This window comes from Halichoeres trimaculatus, unplaced genomic scaffold (assembly GCF_033239565.1).
Source record: "Halichoeres trimaculatus isolate MK-OKI-2021-1 unplaced genomic scaffold, fHalTri1.1 fHalTri1_scaffold_5, whole genome shotgun sequence".
In the NCBI taxonomy this organism is placed as follows: Eukaryota; Metazoa; Chordata; class Actinopteri; order Labriformes; family Labridae; genus Halichoeres; species Halichoeres trimaculatus.
In genome coordinates this window covers 7,417,734-7,437,985 of record NW_027437183.1, presented here as the reverse complement: position 1 = coordinate 7,437,985, position 20,252 = coordinate 7,417,734, and the positions used below count along the sequence as shown (strand labels likewise).

At 40.0% G+C, this 20,252-nt stretch overlaps 1 protein-coding gene across 1 annotated transcript in view; it reads right to left on the bottom strand.

Annotated features, from left to right (window-relative positions):
* The window catches only part of dapk1 (death-associated protein kinase 1), a 101,902-nt gene that overhangs the window by 13,715 nt on the left and 67,935 nt on the right, over window positions 1-20,252 (bottom strand). Inside the window, exons 12-18 of the mRNA XM_074670054.1 lie at window positions 17,571-17,690; window positions 14,417-14,515; window positions 13,450-13,548; window positions 10,722-10,820; window positions 10,431-10,628; window positions 10,005-10,202; window positions 3,384-3,482 (exon numbers count right to left, since the gene is read on the bottom strand). Coding sequence (XP_074526155.1) covers window positions 3,384-3,482; window positions 10,005-10,202; window positions 10,431-10,628; window positions 10,722-10,820; window positions 13,450-13,548; window positions 14,417-14,515; window positions 17,571-17,690 — 912 coding nt within the window. The remainder of the gene's footprint in view (window positions 1-3,383; window positions 3,483-10,004; window positions 10,203-10,430; window positions 10,629-10,721; window positions 10,821-13,449; window positions 13,549-14,416; window positions 14,516-17,570; window positions 17,691-20,252) is intronic.

The following is a 20,252-nucleotide window of genomic DNA, read 5'->3' as shown; positions in this document are numbered from 1 at the left end:
CTCCAGATTAAACATGCATAGCACATCAGCTGTCATACAATATTAACAGCTCCATGATTCAGAGAGAGGGAAAAAAGCCTTGGTGTGGGACATCTGGACGCCGAGCCTTTTAGAAATCATCAAATGTTAGAAAAGTGACTGAAAAACCTCTCCGGACACCAGCTCAAAGGAAGAAAACTGTCTTTGAAACAAAACAGATGTGATTGATGGGAAATTAGAGTGACTTAGAGACAGCACTATGCTCTGCCTTTGGGTTTTTTGAGGGTCTTTGTGTTTCAGGGTATTAACAGCCAGATTTGCTTAAGAGACTTAAGACTAATCGCATTGTTTGAGCGACAGAACCATTTCAATGAACAAGACACAGTGGGACACAAAATACAACAGGTGAAGCTTTAAGACACAGTAATTACATGATGCATTTAAGAACAGTAGAGCAGTTTGTTTATTCCTGGTGTGATCCATAAATCTACTCATCTCCTCATTATTTCTACACCATCTGACACATATCAAGGCTATACGAGTACGATTTTTATTGGTTTATACTCAGTTAAGCTATGCGGCCTCTCAGCTTTATTCAGACATTTTTGTTTACGGTGGGGTTGTTTTGAATCTGCAAATTTTCCTGTCTTTTTTTTTTTTAGTTATTTTGGGGTTGTATACCTTTAACTAGAAAGGACAGGCCAGTGGATAGAGCAGGAAACAGAGGAAGGATGGGAAAGGAAATTAGGGAAAGGTGCAGATTAGATTTGAATTTGGGACTCAAGAGCTAGCTTTACAGGATGTGCAACCTAAACCACTCAGCAATACCAGTGCCCCAAGCCGGCTCTCATTCTCATCCTTTAAATGCATATTCATTTAACAAGCTGATTATTCAAAAAAGGCAAAAAAAAATCTCTTAGAAAAAGGTAAAATATGATAGTCTGCATGCAAACAATGTGACTTCCACCAGCCCAGCTAGCACCCCCAGCCTTCAGTGCTCTTTGCAGACTGTGTCCACATGCTTGTTACAGTACAGTCGTTTGGCTTTGAAATAATCTTGTATACTTTATATTGATATACACTCAACGGCCACTTTATTAGGCACACCTTGCTAGTACCGGGTTGGCCCCCCTTTTGCCTTCAGAACTGCCTTAATCCTTCATGGCATAGATTCAACAAGGTCCTGGAAACATTCCTCAGAGAGTTTGCTCCATATTGACATGATAGCATCACACAGTTGCTGCAGATTTGTCGGCTGAACATCCATGATGAGAATCTCCCGATCCACCACATCCCAAAGGTGCTCTATTGGATTGAGATCTGGGGACTGTGGAGGACATTTGAGTACAGGGAACTCATTGTCATGTTGAAGAAAGCAGTCTGAGATGATTCCAGCTTTATGACATGGAGCGTTATCCTGCTGGAAGTAGCCATCAGAAGATGGGTACACTGTGCTCATAAAGGGATGGACATGGTCAGCAACAATACTCAGGTAGGCTGTGGACTTTAAACCATGCTCAGTTGGTACTAAGGGGCCCAAAGAGAGCCAAGAAAATATCCCCCACACCATTACACCAGCAGCAGCAGCCTGAACCGTTAATACAAGGCAGGATGGATCCATGCTTTCATGTTGTTGATGCCAAATTCTGACCCTACCATCTGAATGTGGAGCAGAAATCCAGACTCATCAGACCAGGCAACGTTTTTCCAATCTTCTATTGTCCAGTTTTGGTGTTGCTGTGTGAATTGTAGCCTCAGTTTCCTGTTCTTAGCTGACAGGAGGGTCACCCGGTGTGGTCTTCTGCTGCTGTAGCCCATCTGCCTCAAGGTTGGACGTGTTGTGCGTTCAGAGATGCTCTTCTGCAGACCTCGGTTGTAACCAGTGGTTATTTGTTGCCTTTCTATCAGCTCCAACCAGTCTGTCCATTCTCCTCTTACCTCTGGCATCAACAAGGCATTTTGGCCCACAGAACTGCCGCTTACTGAACATTTTCTCTTTTTGGGACCATTCTCTGTAAACCCTAGAGATGGTTGTGGGTTAAAATCCCAGTAGATCAGCAGTTTCTGAAATACTCAGACCAGCCCGTCAAAGTCCCTTAAATCACCTTTCTTTCCCATTCTAAAGCTTGGTTTGAACAGCAGCAGATCATCTTGACCATGTCTTCATACCTAAATGCATTGAGTTACTGCCATGTGATTGGCTGATTAGAAATTTGCGTTAACGAGCAGTTGGACAGGTGTGCCTGATAAAGTTACCAGTGAGTGCATTTGACCGGGTCTGTGTATGTTTGCTGCTCTGTTGTACATTTAATCATCTTTGGAGAGCACACCCGTCCCTTTTTACTTTTTAATTGCCAGCTGAATTTAATTGCCACTGCTGGTTTGTTATTATTATTTTTTTCCCATCTTTAAATCCGTCTGGCTGCACTGCAGCTAACAACATGACTGTTTTTTAAGGCCTACAATCATAAAATATTAAAAAAGTAGTTTAACAGACGTGATTCTGGTGACACTGTTCGTTCAGTCATCTTAATGCAACCATCCCTTTTTCATAATACTTTAAAAATAAATATTCTCTGCTGTATTTGCATAGCACTGTCTTTTTATTGCCAATGTAGGATATCAAACACATAGATAGAGAGTAAGATAGACTTAGATTCTTCAAGTAAGGAAGAGTTTTGTCAAACTCTGAAGCGACTTTAAAAAGGAAAATGAAAGAGTGTGTGGGTTAGAGAGGTTAATTTTCTTTCAACAATAGAGAAGAGGGAACATTAAGATTTCTGAGCTTTAAATCCACAGAGGTGAGGTCAGAGGATTGTAGAATTAAAGGTGGTGTAGCTCAGTATCAGGAGGGCAGTGCTAATAATACATTTCAGCAGATTAATTCCATTTTGATTTAAAAAGCTGCAATCAGCTTTTCTTCTTTTATTGAGTGTGTGTGTGCGCAGGAAGTGAGCGCTGACGTGCTCTGCAGCTCAAGCAGAAAATAACAACTCATGAACGACTAAGCAGTTTTGAAAAGCAGAGAGAAACAGGAGTGTTTTTAGTTTGCACACTGTACGAGCTACAGTATGAGATCCATTAGGTTAAACCATGGCTGCCTCCTCTGAGAGATACCACACATCTGTCATGGTCTTAATCCTCTCTACATACTAATGCATTCAGCACCCAGAGCAGTGCTTTGCAAATCTAAACCAGCTTGTAGAGAATAATTAGTCAAAATATCAGGACTCTGTGCTGGATTCAACTGAAATGGAAATAAAAATGTCTTTTACAAATACCTGCAGAGCCAGAGATGAATTCTTTTCATGATGCATTAAAACGTCATGTTTCTGCTCCAGTACAATGAAGGCAGGCATGAAAAGAAGGGGAGGAAAGAAGAGGAAAGTGGCACAGTGACTTACATTTGTCACAGCGTCGATGTTTGCTCCTGCCAGGCAGAGATGACGGACGACCTCGAGGCTCCCGTTGTTGGCGGCTAGGTGGAGAGGAGTTCTGCCGTACTGGAGGAAAAAGGAACATGTGGGACTTTAATAAAAGCAATGTGGATCTTTGAAACGGGACTTTGGGTTGAAAATGTGGGGCTTGTTAGTAAAAATATGCAAAGTCTAAAGCTGATGAAAAGGTTACTCAGCAGAATAAACAGGAGGATTTTATATCAGATCCAGCACGAGAGGAGACTGCTGGGTCTAACCTAGGAGGAACTCTCCTTAGGAACGAGGGACTATTTGAGGAACTACATGCTTTCTGACACCAGGAACTATACTATGAAATGCCTTTGTTGATCTAAAGTATTATTTTAGGTCAGTACAACAAAAGATTACAGAAGTTGTTGTAATAACACATAATTAGTTGGCATCATCTCAACTACAACATATGTTTGAACTTAAAAATCCATGTCCACATGAATCAGAAATACATGTCAACTTGACAATAAAGGTATTTGGGTGGGGGTGGGGATAAAACACACCTAGGAACATGTTTCTGAAAGTGTTACTCAGGTGCATTGTGGGGATTTTTAGAGTTTAACTTTTTATTTTCTTTTAAGTTGTTAGGTTATTCATGTCATTAACTATTGTCAATGAATTTCATTTGAATGAATGATATTTTGTATCTGTTAATGGGTAACTTTAAAAAAAAGGAAAAAAAAATGTGCATGTTTTGCTCTTGAATACAGTTTTCTTCAGTATCACTGTCACAAGTTACGTACTTGTAAATTTTAACGGTAAAATCCTGTTATGTTTAAATACAGCACTGTAAAAAAAATTACACTGTAAAGTAACATTGTTTTACAGAAAAGACATTTGTCATTGTGATGCCGTTTTGTAACCGTGAGTGAGGAGGACACAGTGGATATGAAACCCTGCTGTGGGGAGGCGCAGGCTCTCTGTGCTCCACTGCACGGACCAGCTCTCTGTGCTTATCTGCATGGACGGGTTGTCTGTGCTCCACAGGGCATGGGCCCATGTACTCAATGATTTTTACAGTGCGTTTACAGTGTTTATGCTAATAAATGAGATGTGATGAAGGGTTAGGGTTCGGACAGACAAAACAGCAGGTCGTTGCCATGGAGCATTAACAGCTTTTCTGTGCCATTTAGAGCAGCGGTCTCCAACCTTTCTTGCGCCATGGACTGGTTTAATGGAAGACCATGTTTTCACGGACCAGCCATTCTTCTGTCTACTCACTGGCTCTTATACCCTGTCTATAGAAACTTTTCAAAGATGTTTGTTTTTGTCCATTTCGCTAGCTTGGGGGGTTTGGGGTCAAGAATGAGCCATAGACGGGTATGACAGAGAGAATCCGGTCATTTTTCAAAATAAAACATCATTCAGAATCATATAATAAGTCAAACAGCAATAATGTAAGCTGAGTATTTTTTGTGTGCGACCCAGTACCAATTGACCCACGGACCATTACCGGTCCATGGCCCAGGGGTGGGGACCACTGATTTATAACACAGACAGCCTGTGCCCTCTGTGCAACATCTCAAAGAGCAGCAGGGTCTTATATCCACGGTGTTTCCTCCTCACTCACAGTTACAAAACGGCACCACAACAAAAATTACTATCCAAACTTACATTTTATAGGTAACTTAAATGATTTTGTGTTAACTACGCTCAAGGTAACTGTCATGACATGAATTGTCTAAACAGTTTTTCACAGCTTTAACAACTTCAAATTAATGATTTACTTTACTTCACTTGGAAATTTTGAGGCAGTTACTAAGTTATTTTGTGTAAAGTCTATAAATTACATTTTTGCAGTGTAGGGTTTAAATTTCTTTCTAGGGGTAGCTGATCTACCCCTGAAACAGGGTTACTTTCCAGAGGTTCAGGAACTCTGGGGCGGGGCCTGCAATGCCAAATTTTTCAGATTGGTGGAGCACCCTTGCTCTAGCAACACCTAATGCTGAGAAATAATAAAACTTTCCTATGACAAAATAATAACAGATGCATTTTTCCAATAAAACTTTTTTTTTTTTACAGCAACAGAGAGTCCTTAACTACTGCTAACTTAAGCACCGCCTGAAAGCTGAATACAATCTGAGACCACATGTTGTTTATCTCTACCTCGATCAAAAGCTGTGCGCTTGAGTTCTCGACTGATTGTTAATTAACATGCTTTGATAGAACAGAGTTGTCGATATCTTCAAAATACTGAAACAAAAGATGAATTTCTTCGGCCAGAATGTAGAAAACAAGCTCTGGGAAAAAACAACACCCACTTGAAAATGTGCACCAAAAAAGCAACGTTTCAATCAATTCCTGTTTGTCACAACTCGAAAAAACAAGGAAGCAATCATCCAGTTTCTATTCTGCTGTAAACAAAACTGACAACATTTCCAATTCCACCCTTCTCCTTTTTCCTCCAGAGTCTGCAGCTGATGGTGAAGACAAGCCCTGCATGGACTCAGCAAAGAGTGATAGGCTGCTATAGATTCAGCTCGACACAAACACACACAGGGATGCAGAGTATAATGAATAAATCACCACATCACTTCCCTGAACAGCTCTGGGAAAAACATGTTTCTGTACGTGGAGATGCTGAGAGGAGCTACCAGCAGCAAACCATCGCAAAACGCATTAAAATGGATGGTGTCAATATAGAAATCAGGGAAGGGTGAAATGTGTGGGAAGACCTGGTGGAGACGCAGAACAAGACTGTATGTGCAGTCAAATGTAAACCAGGTACGTTAGAGCTCTTTTAAAAGGCTGTCATCAAAAACAGGCTTATCCTAGGTGTGTTTTCTGATGTCTTTATGGATTTAACACAAATCTGACATCAGCCCAACTACAGGCTAGAAAGTCCATTTCAACTCCAACTTTTACCTCTGCTTTTCACTTAGTTAAGTTCATTTTAGAAGATGATCCCATGTGTTTTTTTTTGGTCAAACTATCTCTGTATGATTAACAGATTAGAAAAGATGATCAGCCACACCAAAGACAGCCTTAATTTTACCGTATCTTGCCTCCATCACCCACCCTTGTCCTATGTGCCGACACACTCCTGAGTACAAACACTAAATAATTTTAAAGGTCCCATATTATGCAAAAATCACTTTATTAAGTCTTTAAATGAAATTTGTGGGTCTTTGGCTTTCCTCCTAGCCCAAAGAATGTGATATTTAATGACAAAACCTGTACTTAGTAGTGCTTGTGAATGTAGAATCCTGACCAAAAACGAGCTGTTTGTTTTTTGGGGATTTGCTGACATCAGCGATTCCCTTTTTTGACCAATCAGGAGCAAGTCTGACCTGATTGGTCCACCGGAGCTGATACCCCTAACCCCCTCCCCACTGATAGAGGAGTTGAAGAGCCATCACTGCTTTGTTTTTGGCTGTAAACAGCTACATAGTTCCATGCACAAGCTTCTGTTCTCAGAAGAGGACAAGACTAAGTGGCTTAAGTTCATTTATCAAGGAAATGTTCCAGCTACACTCAGTAAAACTGTGCATGTGTGTGCTCGTCACTTCACGGCCGACTGCTTTTCCAACTTTGGACAGTACAACAGAGGGCTAGTGAATAGACTGGTCCTGAATCCAGGCGCATTACCAACGATCTGCCAACAAACCTCGGACTCTGGAAATGTGAGCATTTTAAATGCTGTGTGCTGTGGAGCAGATGTAAAAGCTTTTCCTCAGTGTCCCCCCTGTCTCTGTGTTAGCTTCAGGATGCTAACTTTAGCTGCGGTTAGCCTGTTGTTTTAGCCTGTAATGTTACGGTAAACAAGCTTCGTTGTTTTCTAAACATTGTGCACTCAGAGCTCGTGACGCCGCTCTCAGTGACGCGGAAGAGCGGGGTGGTATCAGCGGTGGCTCATTTACATATGAATGCCACGCCCAATAAATCAGACTGTTCTGAACAGAGGGACTATGAGAGCCTTGAAACAATGCTGCTGTGCTTGATTTATTGGCTTTTTGGACCAAAACATGTTACTACCATTTCATGAAGACATCAATGATCCAGATTAAACTGCAAGAAAGGAGCATGATATGGGACCTTTAAAGGCAGTGCAGTAAAAAGCAGATCTATGAGCCAAGTCCAGATTAGATTGGATCAAATAGCACAAACCCTGGAGAAGCATGTACTTAAACCTACAGAAATCCCTTTAATCCCTATAATATGTTTGCTTTCTATGTTTATTCATCCCTCTGTTTGGCCTGTGATAAGTCCAGCAGCGCTACATGCCCAAAAGACAGAGGATATCTGAGCAGTGCAGTCATATTTAACTGTTAAACACGCTCTTTAAATACGTGTATTAGCCTCCACTCTGTTGGATGGCTCTTTAAAACATTTGGGAGAACATGGCAGAAGAGATTTGTTCTCATTCAGCTACAGGGGGTCCAAAAGATTAAAACTGTCCACGGCTGGAGTGTGAGATAAAAGAAGTGGAGTTGGATTCACTTTAACATGTTAATGTATTCTGAACCCTTAACTTTTATTTGACTGGAATAAAGAAATCCAGCTCAAACCATGGAAAGCAGAGTGATACGAACAGAAATATTGACACACTTTCAGTCATGATGTGTTGTATCCTGGATGATTTTGATGCCTCTAGAAAATTTAACAGCCAGTGAGAGCTGACTCATCAGTGTGTCAAAATGTATCAAACTCTGCTTCAAGGGTTTGAATCACTGAAAACAAAAGATGTGTTTGTAAGCTAGCAATTGGAGCAGGAACGTTTTAGTGCAAAGTCATATTACAGAAATAATGTCAATATTAACCCGTTAATGTCCATTTTTTCAGATTTTTAAGGCATAAAGTTTTATTAGTTGATTCCCTCTGAATCATGTTATGTATTTATTTTTTCCATTTTGTATTTTGTTTTGAGGAAAATATCATTTTCATGATGGGCAACAATTGTTGCAGGTGGCCACACAGCCTGTCAAAAAGTTGTGACAAATAAAAATGATTATAATAACAAGAAAGTTACAACAAAATAACAATAAAGTCAAAATACATAGCTTGGCTATATTAAGTACTTGTGAATCAAGAAAATTGCACCTTTTAAGTAAAGTATGAGCAATCCTGCAGGCAGTGTTTTCCATTAGTTAGCGACTAGCTTTGTGCCCACTGACAACAAAAAAATATTCATCCCAGGTACAATTTTTTGGTGGAGGGTTACTCTAGAGACTTAAATGACTAGATAAGTATAAATATATTTAGGGGGAAAATGATAAGAAATGTATGAAAAGGAGGAGCAGGAAGCAGATGATGTCATGTGACAAGAACCACTTGAAACTATTTTTTTTTCAAACTAGAATCTTTGTCTAAGTTGTCTACTAGCATATACTTGTGGAAAAAGTTGCATAAGTACCGAGGAGATCTTTTTATTATGGGTGGTAAATGACAGTGATACACTTCAGCAACAATTATGCTGATGTGTTTGTAAATAAATCTAGATATCTGGAATGTTCCTGATGCCAGAGCCGGATAAAAAGAAAAAAAAATGACATATGATGTTCAACCTGGAGATATTTAACTACAAACTCCACATATAGTGAAGAATTGTAGCTAACTGCATCCTGTTTTTTGGCATTTATAAAAACAAAGAAAAGCTAAATGCTAAATCAAAGTCCCCAGACAAGGCTCTGCTCTCTGTTCCAAGTCCAGGGCTGAGGACTAAAGGTGAGCACAGATATTTCTGAAGAGATCAGACTGGCAAACTCGTTATCCTCTTTTAAATCTGTGTTAAAAACACATTTCTATTCATGTGCTTTTACAGGAGATGTTATCAGGGAGTGTCTTAATCCTCTAAACGCTGCGTTTATTCTTCCTCAGGCAGGTTTTTAAATCTTAATCTTAACCTTGTTTATAACCTTTTATCTTTTGTTGGTTTCACTCTCCTGAGGTTGTCCTTAATATTTTCAACTTGTTTGGTTTTTCTTCTTATTTCTTACATTTTTAGTCATTGTTTTCCTCACATTTCTCATTTTCTTTTATCATTAGTCTTCTTTCTTATATATAAAACTCTTTGTAACCCTGATTTGAAAAGCATGATATAAATAAAATGTATTATTATTATCAGAGAAACTTCCACACTGCAAAAAACTGAAATCTTATCAAGTGTTTTTTTCCTCATTTTCAGTAAAAATGTCTATCTAGACTTAGTATGAGCCACATTCATCTGAACAGCTCAGAAAGTGTCTTATTTTAAGTTATCTAAAGACAAAATTAGGTCTTAATTGCCCGAAAAAAGTAATAAAAATCTGCCATTGGGGTAAGAGCAATGTGCTTGTATTAAGACATTATTCTAATCTTGACAAGGACATTTCTCCTAGGGGCTCATATCAAGTCTAAAAAGACATTTGTACTAAAATCAAGAGAAAAGCACTTGATAAGATTTCATTTTTTTAAAGGGCATTCTAAAACATTACTGTCAGATTTACAAACTGTTTAAATACTATTTATCTCACTTCATCAGCACTAACATTTCAGCCTGAGGTCAGACGATCATTCAGGGTTAGGGTTATGGTCAGGCTCTGAAAGAGAAGAGGGGTGTGTTCACGGGTGATTCCTCACCTTGTTGGCGAGATCAAGGCTAGCTTTGGCGTTGCAGATCGCAGTGACGACCGGCAGGTTCCCGTCCTTACATGCGATGTGCAGCGGTGTGTTGCCGTGGCGGTCCTGCTGATCAAGGTGGCAGTGGTGTCTGAGGAGGCAGCGGACGACTTCAACCTGACACCTGCGTACGGCCAGGTGGAGGGCTGTGTGACCGTCCTGGAGGCATGAGGAGAAAACTAAAATCAATTGTAATGTAAAGAACAGGTCACCTGATTGAACGTTAACACTTCTGTTTGTTCAGGTTCATACAAAAACAACAGGGAGGTAACGGCAGAGCAGAGATTTAATGATTAGATGAGTTCTTTTGGTGGCTTTTGGTCAGAGGATAAAACTGAGAACATTTTTTACATTAAAATAAATCGATCCGGACACTGAGCTCATCACCTTATCAGTTGCTTCTAGATCCGACTTGTGCTCCACCAAACACTCCACTATGTCCACAAACCCTCGAGCAGACGCGGTCAGCAGCGGACTCTCTCCTTCGCGGTTCTTGGCGTTCACATTGCAGCCCGCCTGGCACAGTGCTCGGGCCACCGCTGAGTATCCGTGCCAGGCAGCGCAGTGCAGCGGGGTCTCCTGCTCCTGGAGACAAATGTGGAAAAAGAAAAAGTTGAGACAGAAGTCCACTAAACCACAAGATCATGGTCTTGAAGGTGAATGTGTGCATTTTCTCACCCTGTCAGCCAGGTCTGGGTTGGCTCGAATGGTGCACAGGTAGCTCACAACATCCACGTTTCCATAGCGAGCTGCCACGTGGAGAGAAGTTTCCCCAGACTGGAGGAAAACACAAGAATCAACAATGAATCATCAAATCATTAACAGTTTAAATACAAAGCTTAGTATCTAATAAAACAGACTGAATCCCACAGTGATGCTTTTTTTGTGATCTAAAAAAGGAAACAAGACCATCAGCAACAAGATCAACAACTTCTGTAAAAAGTCATGTTGGTATTTTTTGACTAGGGTGGTTTAAATGGAGCAATTACAAAGGCACGTATGACCGAGGTATGTGTGCAAGGTCTCAAAAACGTCTGGCCAACTCCCATTCACAGGTTTTTTTTTTTATATATACATATTTATATGTATTTTTAGTAACTTCATGTAATCTTGATAATCTAAAAGGGCCAGGCACATGGCCTCAAATCACTATTGGAAGTGTCTATGTAATATTTTGTTGTTGTTTGTTGTTTACTTTTAGGTCATTTATTGGTTGTTACTTTGTTCACAGGGATGTAGAATTAAAGATGCTATGAGGAGGATCTTTTCTAATTGCACTCCCTCGCCACCTTGTGGCCTGGAGTCTCACACACACTGTTGTAATGACTTTTAGTGAGCTGTGTTTGTTTCAGAATTAAATGGCGATCTGATGGAAACAAGTTTTCTTTGTTCAAGACAACTCTGAACCAGATACAACGTGCTGAGATAAGGTATTTATCAGTACAGTTATGTAGTAATACAGTTTGATACGTGTCAACAAGTCAGTGTTATTGTAGCCGGCTGTATGTAGCACTATCAGCAGCCCTGGTGCTCTGAAGTATCTGTAGGCTAACGTGACAACAATTAAACACTGTCAGTTTGTAGGTAGTTTAGTAGCCTTCTATATTTAGCACAGCTGGCAGCTCGGTGCTCTAAGACATGTCTGTAATAAGTAACGTTAGTAAATCCTGTCCTGCCAGTCATCTACCAATCAGAGCTAACGTAACCTCACACTTCATTTTATTGATAGACTCTCAAGTTTGAACAGACCACTGCAGAATAACTGCTGACTGTGGGTTGGAATGAACATTATCACAAACAGTTTAGCTCCTTAGTTTGCCTTTAGCCCGAGCTGTATCTCTGTCCTGTTATGTTTCTTCTGCTCTTCTGTCCTTTTTCTGTCTGACAGTTTGGCTCCAGTGTCCACCACCACTACAAAATTAGTCATAGAAATAATTTTCAGCAGAGTAAAACACTGATGTCTTCTCACTTCTAAACTTTGTCAGCCATGGTGTTGTCATAGAGACATAGACGTGCCATCAATCTGGCCCGACTTGACCTGATCGGGAAGCTACAAAGTAGCATTTCGAAATAACCTGTAACCTGTAATATTAACACTGATAATCTCAATTTTACTACTATCAGGCATATATCTAGACAGGCGACTTTTTCTAGATCGCTTTAAAACTCCTCACATCCCCTTTCAGTTTGATGTCACTGATGTGATCAACAATATATTTGGGCACTTAATATGGTAGTTTGCGCCAGAGGATGTGACTATAAACAAGACAGGAAGGGTGTTCACTGAAACAAATGCTTAAAATGACTGAAGATCAGTACCTGTGTCTCAAGTTAAGAGATGAAATGTGGTTTCAACAGGGTGACGCCATTGTTACGCCTTTTTCAGCATGATCCAATAATTTAATGTAATAAAAAACTGGTGATAATCAATACAGATTAAATATCTGATGCAAAATAAAAAGATGTTTCTCAGTTTCTCACAGTTTTTAGGTAGATGTAAAATTTTCCTTGCTGTGACATCTGAAGTGAGGCAGTAAAAGCTCATTTTCCTGTCACTCTCATCATTCCCAGTGAGTCAGAAACTTCCATTTAAACACATGCATTCAGATTTTACCGTCCTGTGTCTGCAGACAGCAGACTCATTAGAAATCGATCAATCAGCTTTAACTTTATGGCTGCCAGTCAGAGCGGAAACTCGTTAGAGGAGAAGGTGCTTGTGTTAGATGGCACCCAAGACGCAGAGTTGGCATGTAGGTGGGAAAGTGAAGCGCTTTAAATAGCAGCTAATGGATTAATGCAGGAAGAAAGCTCTACAGCTTGGTTTAATTAGGGGAATTAAAAAGAAACAAGAGAAGAGATTTCTATTGTTGAAAGGTGCAATGCAGACACCTCAGCAGGGGGACTTTTAGTTGTAGAGTAATAAAGAAGGATGAAACTTTAATGATCCATTGACAGATGCTGGATTATAATCAGGAAAACGTGTGTAATGCAGATTAGCTGAGGTCTGGAGAAGGACACCAGCAGAGAGGAAAAATGATTGAAGAGATTAGAAAACGCTTTGGGGATTTCATCCAAGCTAGCTCTATGATAGAGCATCAAAGACAAACACACACATGCACAAGCACACATCCCATCATTCCCAGCCAGACCTGTTCCTATAGCAACAGCAAATAAGCTGATAAAATGCCAGAGTAACTGCGTCGCTCCACAGGTGTGTGCTGCGAATGTGTGAATGTGTGTGTCTGTCTGTTTTGGAGAATCAAAGCGAGGCTTCTCAGGAGGTTTGGGTGGGCAGGAGTGTGTGAGAAACAGCAAAGAGATAACCGTTAAGGACTATTAAATGTGTGTTTTTGCACGTGTGTGTGTGTGAGACATGCTGAGAGGAGAGAAGAGGCACTTCATTCACCTTATCTTGGACATCCAGAGGACATTTCTTTTCATGGAGGAATTTCAGGGTCTCAACGTGGCCGTGTCTCGCCGCGTAGTAGATAGCGTTGGCTCCGCTCTGAATGTGGGAGAGAGGAGAGATTCCAGGATTTATCCCTGACCTTTTACTCTGAAATAACACACACGCTCAGAGGGAGTGTGTCTGCTGTTAGAGGGTATAAATTAAACACATCCTTCATGAGTCCTGCTCATTTTGAGAACATGCTATCAGAGAGAGCTGATGTAGTCAACCTGTTGTAAAATACCAGGGCCCATATTCACAAAGCATCGTAAGGATAAAGGCAGCTCTTGGTGACGCCATTTTTAGAAAAAACGTAGAATTCCTCAGATTCTAAGATTTTTCTTAGGATTTTCCCTTGGTAAGATAAAAGTTATTCACGAAGCGTCTTACGCCTAATGAGAGCTCCTAAGGGGGAAACCTGTTAGGAGGAGGGAGGAGGACTTTTAAGAAGCCTAAGAGTGTACGCCGATACTGATGTCGGACTTTCCCACACCCCCTCACTGAGATTAAAGTTTCTGTCTCCTCTTTGCCCAGAGTTGCTCTCAGAAGCTTCCTGAATCACTCTTTAGCTAAGGCTCTTTGCTAGGAATTTTTATACTAGGTTTGGAGCTCTCTGAAAAGCTTGGTGAATACGGGCCCAGCTCTCTACAAACATGCTCAGAAAATGTGGAAAATGAGCTGAAAAATCAAGTAAAGATAATATTTTCTATCCTTTGGTAAATCAGTTTTGGTGTTTCCTGCTCTGCACAGCTGAGTGTGATCAGTCCGCGTCTGCATTCATTCGCGGTGCAGATAATCCAGATGACAGAGTGTCACTTCCTCCTGCCCTCATTACTGCAGCTCTGACGCCTTGACGGCCTGTCTGTTAAAGTTCACAGCTGTCTGTCAGAGAACCACTGATCACACCACGCCGATGAGTCTTTACCTTGTCGTGGGCCTGGATCTCTGCGCCTTTCCTCATCAGCACCTCGATGATCTGAATGTTGCCGCAGCCGGCTGCGATCAGGAGCGGAGGAGTCCCGTGCTGCAGAAATCACACATTGTAAATGTTTAAACCACACTTTTAAATTCTACAATTTCCTGCTATAATACAGAAAAATATTCTGCTAGGCTTGCCTTTGTTAAAAAATGCAAACAACTTATCAATACATGTAAATTTGTCAGGCTTGTGCGACTTAAGGTTAAGGGATTCATCTCATTACCATCCTAAACTCTTTAAAGCTCTCTGGAGTCTTTTTCTCTCCCCCTTTTCAAATATCTGTACTCTTTATCTCATCTCTTCTTATCTCTTTCTCTTCACACTTCACTGAGTTCAATAAAATCAAATCCTCCCATCACACATCAGCTGTCAACAAACAGCTCCTCTCCTCAGTCTGAGCAGTGAGCAGAATGAAAATGAGGGAGCTGCTACAGCCCGGTGTGTACCTGAACAATCCGTTTTTCTTTTTTAACTCGATCTATATTTGTGTTGCTCTACTCATTCAGCAAAAGCGTGAAAAAAGGAACTTGTTACAGGAAACTGCAGTACTGAATGTCACTCTTCTCACTGATTATTTTAACATTTTGTCTCTGAGAAGTCTTAATTCTTCCTTTTTTTGTAGTTATTTGTCCCTGCTTTCATCATTCAAGGAACATTCTGAGAAACTAAACTGCTTTCATAATCACTCTGTAGACGCCAATAACCGTGGGAAAACGCACTGTGCTGTATATTTTTATCACATTACTTCCATTAAGTCATTTCTAGTTACTGAACATTTTTGAGCGTCATGTTTTCAGGGAATCCTGGTTTGGCACTTAATTGAAAATTGTAGAAATTTTACACATCTGAATATTTCAACAAAAAAGTTGCTCCTAGTGGTCCCTAGAGACTGATATAGGAGTCATGAAATCCCCTCTAAAAGTCCACAACTGAAGCATATTTCATCTATTATTGTAAAAATATGAAAAAATTAGAGTTCAACTTGATCAGAACTAATGCAAAAAGAAAATATCTGATCTGTTTTCTACATTTCGTTAGCCGAGGCACATAGTTGCCTAAGTCACTTTCCAAAGTTTTCAGAAAATAATAAAAAAAAAAAACTTTTTTTCTTTATATTAATTTTATTTTTATTAAACTTTTTGATTTTACAAATCGTGCTATGAGGCTGATAAAATTATAATTTCAGTTTTTAAAATATATGACTAAATATATGACTGAATTAAGGTAACTATACCAGGATAATGATGATATCAGGGGCTAATTTAGAAAAAATGCACATACACTGGTGGCCAAAATCACATTTGGTTTATTTCAGTTGTTTTTATTGAATTGGCTTTAAACACCTTAAAAAGGAATGAAACATCTACAAAGTCATCATTATGCTCTATATACCATGGAATAGATCCATCTTGAGGAGATTTAGCTCATTTTTAAGGAACCCTGTCCAATCCTTTGACTGTATATAGAGTGGACAGTGTGGCTCCACCATTTATCATTGTACCGTTTTGAAGCCAAAATACTTTACCTCCTTTATGACTTTACCTCCAGTATGTAAAACCTCATTTTAACCTTGTATAATGAAAACGAAACTTTCCAGAAAAAGAGGACTTGGATACAAGACAGCCAAATGATATCTCCAAAACACCACAACAATTGGATGTGAGAAACATTTCTACCAGGTGTATTATTTTTTTAAGTTTGACCACAGCCCATCTGGAATGACTGGAGAGACAGATTTTTTGACCTATGCTGCAGCCAGCCACCAGGGGGAGCAGTTTTTGTGGTGACCCCACTTCGAGCCGAGCTAGAGGACGTCCATTTTTTTACAGTCTATGGTTCAACCCCATGGGGCGAGTTAACACTGAGTTGTAGGAGGCATGGGGTGACATTAATGTTAAAGTTCTCAGGAAATATATTGACAAAAAAGCAGATTCATGCGTGGCTGTACCTGCTGCAAAAGTTCAACAGAGCAAATATTAAAATTCAAAGTATATTAAATCAGTTGGACTCACTTTTTTGATATTTGTTGTGATCAGAGCGACCATCAGCATGTTTCATGAGCAGGATTTGGAGGCAAAAAAGGTAAGTGATTTCAGATCCGTAAGATCAACCTATTTAGGTTTCTATATTATTTTTTTGTCTGTTGTGGTCTTAAGTGTATTCCCACAGTAGGGCCCTTCTGGTCTCCAGACTGAAAAGTTTTGGAAACCATTAAATAAATTTCTTCTCATCTGATCTGATGCACCTTTCCTTTACAGTGGAATAAGGCAGAAACAGAGAGATCTATGGTTTAAATCAGACTTTTCATATTTAGGGCTTCACCAGATGAGGAAAACTGGAAGAGGTTTTTTTTTTTTATAAAACTTAAGTTTTTATTCAAAGCAAAACTGAAAGATGTTTTGCAGCAAGACAAGGTCACATTCATTTTCCAGAAAAAGAGATACAGAAAGACAAGTATAACATGCTGTTGTCTGAACACTGTTATAAAATGAAGTATTAATAACAAATGCACGTCTGTGTCGAAAACTGGATCAGTTTCGATGCTTCAGAATATGTGAGCAGCTAATGTGTTAAACAGAAAGATTAACCGCAGAAATATTCAACCACGTTTCTGAAAAAAGTTGGAATACAAGCCGACTGCATACATAAAAAGTTAATAAAAACAGCCTGTGATGGTTTGCAAATCACAAAAAGCATATATTTATCTGAAATTAGTGCAAAGACAGCAAAACGACGACCATTCAAGTCACGGCTGATGGCTGTTCTCCATCAGTTTGGTTCTCTGAAATGACTCTTTTCCTCAACACGGCTGCCAAATGTTTGCTTACAGTGGATCCATTTCCCTTCCCTCTATGACAAACACTGGATCTAAACTACTCTTTTTGTTCAGTGACCTGAGATATGAAGAAACTAAATGTGATCTGACTCTTGAAGCTGATCACATGTCACCAGGCAAAGGTGGCCATGTTTGACGTGGGGGAGTAAATTCTTAAAATTGGGATGAGCCACATTTTTCCTGAAGTTGTGTTTGTGCATCACTGGCCTTAAGGTATTCAAAGCTAAATCTGTTTCTGCATAAGTGAGTGTATGGGTTAGTCACCTTGTTGGGCTGGTTGACGTCGTAGCTGTTCAAGGAGCCGAGCAGGTGCTGCAGCCCGGGCACGTTGTCATCATTAATGGCGTGGATGATAGCCTTCATCACAAAGGAGTCCTCCTCATCCTGGATGGATGGATTGGAAGGACAGTTAGCGCTCCACTGTTCACAAACATGATCTAATCCTGTGAGCATTAATCTGTGAATTCTTTCTCTCACATGCCTCCTCTAAGTCTCCCTTTCATCTTCCTCTCATGCATGAACACACACAGAAACAAACAGACTTTTCTTTTCCAAGTTCAGGTCCAGATTCTTTCTCCGGCTGTGACACGTGACCTTTTGACCTTCAGCCGGAGTCAGCTGCACAGGCCCAGAAATCAGCCGTGACGGCTCACTGCACAGAAAGACGCAGAGGAGGAGGAGGAGGAGGAGGAGGAAGGCAGAGAGGGGAGTGGGAGAGAGGGAGGGGGGAGGCTGATGTGGCGTTTGTTCTGCCAAGCGTTACGCTGCAGCTACATTCCTCGATATAACCTCCCTGCTGGGCGAGGCATGACTAAACCACCTCAAAAAGCTGTGAACACAACACACACGTGAACGAGCAGCCGAGCGCCTGCTGGGGACGGATGTCAACACAGCCATGAGGGATTTAAACCCTCTGGAAATTGTTATTCATGACACAGGATGGAGAGGTTTTATCAAGCTGCCACGTTTGTGGATTCTTCTACACTTTAGGCTAAAGACACCAGCTGATGAGGGATCACGAATAACCTTCTCCAGACCATCCACCTGAGTGCGACAACTGTTCTGTTCTTTAGAAAAACTGAGTTGTTTGGTCAAATTACAAAGGGGAAAGTCTGACACAAGGGCGATTAAAAACCAATCATCTTCTGTGTGGTGTTCAAAGAAATACAGGTGAATGCTGAAAGATGTTTTTCGAGTAAGAATCACATTGCCAAACATCTTTTTGGCAAGAACATTTGATGTCTTTCAGCAAGTTAATCACAACTAATGTTAATTTGATGTCTGTTCAAGGTTACAGGGGACCAGAGCTCATCTCAGCAACAGCTGAGCAAGAGGCAGAAGAAATGTTTGGATTAATTTTAGTTTTTGTCATTTAGATCCCAAAATGTGGAACAACTCAGCCAAGATAAATAAGCAAAAAAAAAAGATTTCCAAAGTGATACTAATTAAGGTACATTTGGTATAACCAAAAATGCTACAACCAAATTTATATCAAATGCTTAACATTAAATCTGACTCAGGTGGAGTTAAAAATGCAGAGACTACACTTTTTGAGGCACTTAAGGATGGATAAAGTGGCAGAGGTGATGCAGCAGCAGCAGTGAGGGTGAGGAACTTTTGTCATATCATATGGAAAAAGTTATAATATAAACAAATTAACATACAAAACATGCTTTTAGACTGTGGGAGAAGGAAGAGTACTCAGTAAGAACTCATATACGCACAGAGAACACCAACAAACTTCACATAAAAAGGCACCAGTGTAGCCCAGCCCTATTCAAAGCCTGGGTTCAGGTCCAACCTGTGGCGCCTTTTCCCACTCTCACCCTGTTTCCTGCTCTGTGCACTGCCCTGTCCTCTCTGAATAAAGGCAAAGCATAAAAAAAACTAAAAAACAAAAACAAAACAAAAAAAACATCTGACCTCACAACAGTCAAGAAGGCTCGACAGACAACTTCAAATTGCCAGAAAAGTAGGGGTGAGTATTGGCAAAAACCTTGCGATACGATACACATCACTTGGGTCACAATTCGATAATAACACAATATCACAATATTGTGATATATTGCGATATTCACACAGTAATCTATTAAATTAAAAAAATATTTTCTATTTTATTGTGGTGCAAATAAAGAAAGCCAGATGCAGTGTTTCATACAAACACTTAACTTGAAAACATTAATTGCGTCAAGTTTTTCACTTAAACTTTTGTGACATTAAAGTAATGTTGCAAAAAAATCATTGGGTGAAAGACGTGGTCAGTTGGTGAAAGTGATAAATGTCACTTGGTGTAACCAATGTTACTCATAAAAAGATCTAATATTGCACAAACCATGACTGTGATTATTATTTTATCAGTCTACTTCACTGTAAAGAATAAACTTAAAATCATTTTACACTAGACTTGCACTGATCGATCCGCTGGCCTATCAACTGGTACTGATTTCCTTAATTTTGGGGGATCAGGAATAGGAAACAGTCCCCCAAAATTAAGGAAAAAAGTTTTGCACTGATCGATCGGCTGGCTGATCAATTGAGGATCGGGATAGGGGAACGGGGATCGGTCCATCCCTACATATGAAACTGATCTTATATACCTCCAGGAAGGTCTGCCAGCCTTTGTTGCTTTTTGCTCTGAGACCTAAAACTCAGGACACTTTATTGGTTGTGTAAGATAAAACATAAAGATTTTATTGTTTCACAACTATTGTTCAATGATTTTCAATAAAATAAGATTGGAACATTGAAGGTATATGCTGTCAGATAAAATAAAATCAAAATTAAAAATCGGTATTAGCAGGTCAGGCTTCTTAAAGACCGGTGATCAGCCAGAAAATTGAGATTAGTACACCCGTATTTTAAACCAATTGACCCAAGAAAAGGGAGAAAACACTGATGTTTCTGGCATCGAAACCCACAACATCAAGTTTAGGAATAAAATATTTT